This window comes from Solanum lycopersicum, chromosome 12 (genome assembly GCF_036512215.1).
Source record: "Solanum lycopersicum chromosome 12, SLM_r2.1".
Lineage (NCBI taxonomy): Eukaryota > Viridiplantae > Streptophyta > Magnoliopsida > Solanales > Solanaceae > Solanum > Solanum lycopersicum.
The window spans coordinates 59,743,303-59,749,127 of record NC_090811.1 but is presented as its reverse complement, the minus strand read 5'-3'; the positions used below and the strand labels follow the sequence as shown (position 1 = coordinate 59,749,127).

Here is a 5,825-nt window from a genome sequence, read left to right as displayed (position 1 = left end):
TAATTACATGCTTGCCATTATAATTTCCTTTATTCATATTAACTTAATATACATCTTTTACTTTCATAAATTAATCAATACATTTGAACTTATAAGCACTCTCATGATATAATATTTAGCACGATTTTAAAAAATAAGAAAGTAATAGTTATTTGATCGATAACAATAATAAATTTCTATAATAAAATAAATTAAAATATTTTCCTAAACTATATATTTACTACTCTATATAAACTATTTTAAATTGCATTATATTAGATTCTCAAAGTATTTGAGTGCAAAAAATAGTCATATTAATGATGTAACTTGATGTTGAGTTCTTAAAAGATAAATCATATTACCTTGTTAGAATAAAAATGTTCAAAATATTATTTTATATGAAAAAAATTATTTTACTAACAAGGTTTTATAATTTTTATTGATATAACGTTTAATTTCATATGTCCATTCAGATATTGAAAACAAAATGTCTCAATAATTTAGTGTTCAGATACAGAGATAATATTTTAATATTCAGATGTTTATTCAGGTATACACATCTAGATCTTAATGCACATCTTAATATGTAAATGTGTATTCAAATTAAGACATCTTAATCTTAATAGAAACAAATTAGACCTTAATGTCACTATTTGTTAATCAAATTCACAAATAAAATTATCTTTATAATATTTAGGGAAAATGCACAAGTACCCACTAGACTGTGATCGAAATCCCAAAGACACACCTTACTAAGGTCGTATTACCCCCCTGAACTTTTTTTTTTGTAATTTTGTGTACCTCTTTGACTTACGTGGCATCCAAATATCTCCGACGCGCCTCAATTGCGTGGAGTCACATAGAGTTCCACATAAGACAAATGGTGTATACAATTACACACACAAAAAAAGTTCAAGAGGTAATAGGACCTTAGTTTCGTTAAGGTGTTTCTCTGTGATTTTGGTCATAGTCTAGGGGTACTTGTGCATTTTCTTTAATATTTATTAAGTTCTTTTTTCAACTAAAAGTATAAATATCTAAATAGAAATATTAACCTAATTGTTTTGATTTTGGACTCTCTTTATTTTTAAATTTAATATTATATTATATTTTATAATTAATTTTTACTGGCCCACAGACCAATCCTATCGATATTTCTCAAGCCTCCAAATGAGCAGGCTTATTCAGACTGGGCTAAAAAACTCTTTTTTTTAAACGGGTTTCAAAAATCTTAGTTCAGTGCTATTAAATTTCGGGTTAAGCCAAACCGATCCAACGAACCTAAACCGTATTAACGGCTCTCCTTTGAAGTTATTATTGTTATACTCAATTGTTGACTGAAAGGTTTTGGTTTGGCTGCATTAATATTTCTTCATCTAAGATGGCTAATGAAAGTCTTTACTCTTGGACTTGTTTATTCTGTCAATTTCATTACTTTTTATTTTTTCTATTAATACTTATACAAGATGAAGTGTGATTTTAAGTCAAACGCATGCTTAGAAGATTTTGACTGCTAACTTATATATGCTTAGAAGAAAATTTGACTGCAACTTATATCTCTGTGATCAGTCATATTCTCTACATTAAATATTTTTTCTCTCACATCAAAATTTGAAAGGGAATCCAAATAAAAACAATGACATAATATATAATTGTATTTTTTATTTTAGCTTTAATTAATATTTATATTCATTAATTTTGAGTGTGCATAAATAATCACCTAAAATTATATAAAATTAGATAAGTAGACATATACGTCCTATATGATACATCTAGAAAATCACGTAGAACGTGAATTATCATGTAAAATGTGTATGTCTATATTGATTTAACTCTATACCAATTCAAGTGTCTACTTGTATACACTTAAAATTAAACTATATAGATATTAATTAAAGTCGAGTTAAAAAGATATTTTTATATATTATACACCATAGTTTATATATGGGAGAAATGATGGGTTTCCAAAATTCATGAACTTTTGTCCAAATGTTTCATAATTGATACACTGCCAATTTTTCATTAAAAAAATTGCATACCAAATTGTTCTATAACAGGAAAGGCCAACTTTGCCACAAATCATCAATTCATTTCGCACATATTTTTCTTATAAATAATAAGACAGATTTATCATTTACTTCTTTTTTTATTAGTAAGTTTACACAAATTTATGCATATATTATACATTGGCCGACTATTTTCAGTTCGCTTCTATTTTGTTGAATTGTCACCCTTGAATTTGGTCCTAGGCATAAAAAATACCTTTTCCCTTAGCAGACTAATTTGAATAAAACTCACCAGAATTTGAAACACTATCACATTTAATTTTGCTTACCTACTACATAAACATATTATCTTCCCCAAAATGCCCTCAACAAAACATTACTATAAAAAAGTGTCCCCTTTTTTTAATTTCTCTCCAGGGAAGTAGAAGTGATGTCTTTGATATGGGAGGTTGTAGTTGTAGTTAGTATTGTGTATGTGTTGTATGAGTTGCTAAATATACATAAGAGAAAAAAGTTACCTCCTGGTCCAAGAGGGCTTCCAATTGTTGGACATCTTCATTTGTTAGGGAAAAACCCTCACCATGATTTTCAAAACTTAGCCAAGAAATATGGTCCAATTATGTATATGAGACTAGGGCTTGTACCTACAATCGTTGTATCGTCTAGTGATGTAGCCGAGAAGTTCCTCAAGACGTATGATCATATCTTTGCTAATAAGCCTCATAACGAGGCAGCTCATTACTTGGCGTATGGGCAGAAGAATATTATTTTTGCAAAGTATGGACCATACTGGAGAAATATGCGTAAATTGTGTACTCAGCATCTATTGACTAATCAAAAGATCAATTCATTTCAATCCTTGAGAAGTCAACAAGTTGAGCTTATGATCGAATCACTACAAAATGAAAGTCGTGGTGAACGTGTTGTTGTTGATCTTAGTGAAAGAGTCGCGTCTTTGAATGCTAACATGACTTGTTTGATGGTGTTTGGTAAGAAGTATATGGATGAAGATTTCGATAAAAGGGGATTTAAAGCTGTACTTCAAGAGGTTGTGCATTTAGCTGCAATAACTAATCTTGGAGATTTTTTCCCTTTTCTTGGTGTAATTGATCTTCAAGGACTCACACGCCGTCTCAAAGATCTTTCAAAGGTGTTTGATGAGTTTCTTGAGAAGATAATCGATGAGCATGTCGAGTCTCATGATGAGAATCAAACCAAAGACTTTGTACACACCATGTTGGAGTTTATGCAATCAGGAAAAGCGGAATTTCAGTTTGATCGTATCCATATTAAAGCGGTCCTCTTCGTATGTTATTTCATCCTTCTAATTATATTGTACCCACGAACTCGTACTAATTTCCCCTGTTTCCACAATTCAATTTATTCCTACTAATTTCCCCTGTTTCCTTTTTTTCTATAACAGGACATGATTGTTGCAGCGATTGACACGTCAGCAACAACGATCGATTGGATACTAACAGAGCTTCTTAGACACCCTCATGTGATGAAGAAACTACAAATCGAGATAAAACAAGTTGTAGGGCTTGAAAGAATGGTTAAAGAATCCGACTTGGAGAATTTGAAGTACTTAGACATGGTTGTCAAAGAGGGAATGAGGCTACATTCTGTAGTGCCAGTAACGCAACGTGAAGCCATGGAAGATTGTGTAATTGATGGCTTCAACATACGAAAGGGATCACGAATCATGATAAATCATTATGCAATTCAGAGGGATCCAAATCTTTGGTCCGAGCCTGAGAAGTTTTTACCAGAGAGGTTTATTGGGAGCAATATAGATGTTCGTGGACGTGACTTTCAACTTTTACCATTTAACTCTGGTAGAAGAAGTTGCCCTGCAATACAATTGGGGATTATCGTTGTCCGCCTTGTCGTTGCGCAATTGGTCCATTGCTTTGATTGGGAACTTCCAAATGGTATGCAGCCTTGTGATTTGGACCTTGAGGAGCACTTTGGGATAGTAACATCCAAAGAAAAACATTTAATGGCTATTCCTACTTGTAGACTAAATGAACAATGAAAATACAAATTTTCATTTAGATATCAGGATTGTACCTTTGAAAGTGTCTATCCGGTTGGTACTTTTATTATTTTTGTATGCTTCACCTGTAGTGATAGGATCTTTCGAAAATAATCTCTCTACCTTCACGTGTTACTAATAAAGTCTGTGTACACTCTATCCTCTTCAGACCCTACTTTATGAGATTTCACTGATATGTTGTTGTTCTTCACCTGTAGTAATAATACCTATTAGATTTTATGGTTAGTCCTCTAATGTCCAAAAGGATATGTTCCTGCAATCTAAGCTTATATTATCTTCATTATACTTATTCAGACTGACATAATTTGGACTAGTTTTATTTTATCTGAACCGCGTATAAAGATATAATATATAAATACGTCATTTAATTCGATCTCATTTCATATTAATGTGTTTCAATTTTTGGTGTGCATAAATAGATATTTAAATTTGTATATAATTAAACAAATAGACACACATGTACAATATAACATCCTACATGATAATTTGCATTCTAAATGACGTCCTTGTATTATATTGAGCTATTTTATAATCTAGTTGATATTAAAATTGGGTACTCAGTTTACATATATACAGTAATTAATACTATCTTTCCTTATTAAAATTATGTTGATTCCAAAATGGATAGATCCATCTTTGAGTTCATTAGTCAATAATAACGGAGTAGGTAGGACAGGGTATGAGGACAAAATATATATAGTAATTGGTCAAGAAGCCCTACAACTTGTTCTATCTTGTAAATATTTAAAAATTATAAAAAAACAAGTGATATAAATTGCAATTATGATGAAAAAATATATTTAAAAATTTATTCAAAGATTTATATTATTGACTTTCAAAAAGAAATATTCTATATATAACTTTTCTTACAATTTAGTATTCAGTAATCAGTACCAAATCAAACAAAAATATTTTATATATTAGAGCTGATCTTTCTTGACTACCTTAATAAACAACTAAAAGTTGCAATATATAATAAGAAAGCTAGATATTTTATTATTACTTCTATAATATTAAATCCAGTGCAAGGAGGAATGTCTTCAATTTGAGCAATTTCTTCATTACTTAATTCTTAGGTTCTCTTTCATCCTCTCCTTGCTCATATACCCATCTTAATGCCACCTATATATATCAATACTTATTACAAATATCTTTTATCTCAATTTATCTGTGTTAATTTCATATGATATAAGGTTTAAAAAGATAGATAATTTTTGAAATTTTTAATTTAAAATTAATCATAAATATTTATGTAACTATAAGTAATTTTATTAAGTGTAAAATTGATATTTTAAAATTAAATTATGGAGCAACGAAATATAAAAATGTGTCATTCTTTGAGGAGTGACCGAAAGAAAGAGTGAGTTATATAAATTGGAATATAAAGAGTAATAATTTTGCAAGTAAAGTAAATTATATTATTTTTTCAAAAAAAAGGACTATTTGATTGGTAGATGGATGACAATTTAAAGGCTAGAGCACGTTTGACATTGTTGTTGGAAAGTCAAAATCATTTATTTAACAAAAAAATATTTTTCAAATATTTAATAAAACACAAATTGATTTTTATTAAAAAAACACTTTTCTAAAATCTATTTTTTTGAAAATGCTTCTAATGATTTTTACCTGCAATGTTAGAAAGACACTTAGGTCTGTTTGATACGAAGGGAAATATTTTTCTCGAAAGAGGATATTTTTTAATGTTTGCTTGGTGGATGAAAAACATTTTCGAGAAAATATTTTTTATTTCTGACTTGAAACTAGAAAATAATCTTTAGGAA

General features: G+C 29.4%; 1 protein-coding gene across 1 annotated transcript; it reads left to right on the top strand.

Moving 5' to 3' along the window:
* Positions 1 to 1,954: 1,954 nt before the first annotated feature.
* On the top strand, positions 1,955 to 4,269 carry CYP736A4 (cytochrome P450 736A4). The gene is made up of 2 exons (XM_004252247.5): positions 1,955 to 3,291; positions 3,409 to 4,269. Exons 1-2 carry the CDS (start codon positions 2,416 to 2,418, stop codon positions 4,021 to 4,023), a joined length of 1,491 nt encoding a protein of 496 aa, XP_004252295.1. The 5' UTR covers positions 1,955 to 2,415; the 3' UTR covers positions 4,024 to 4,269.
* Positions 4,270 to 5,825: the final 1,556 nt, after the last annotated feature.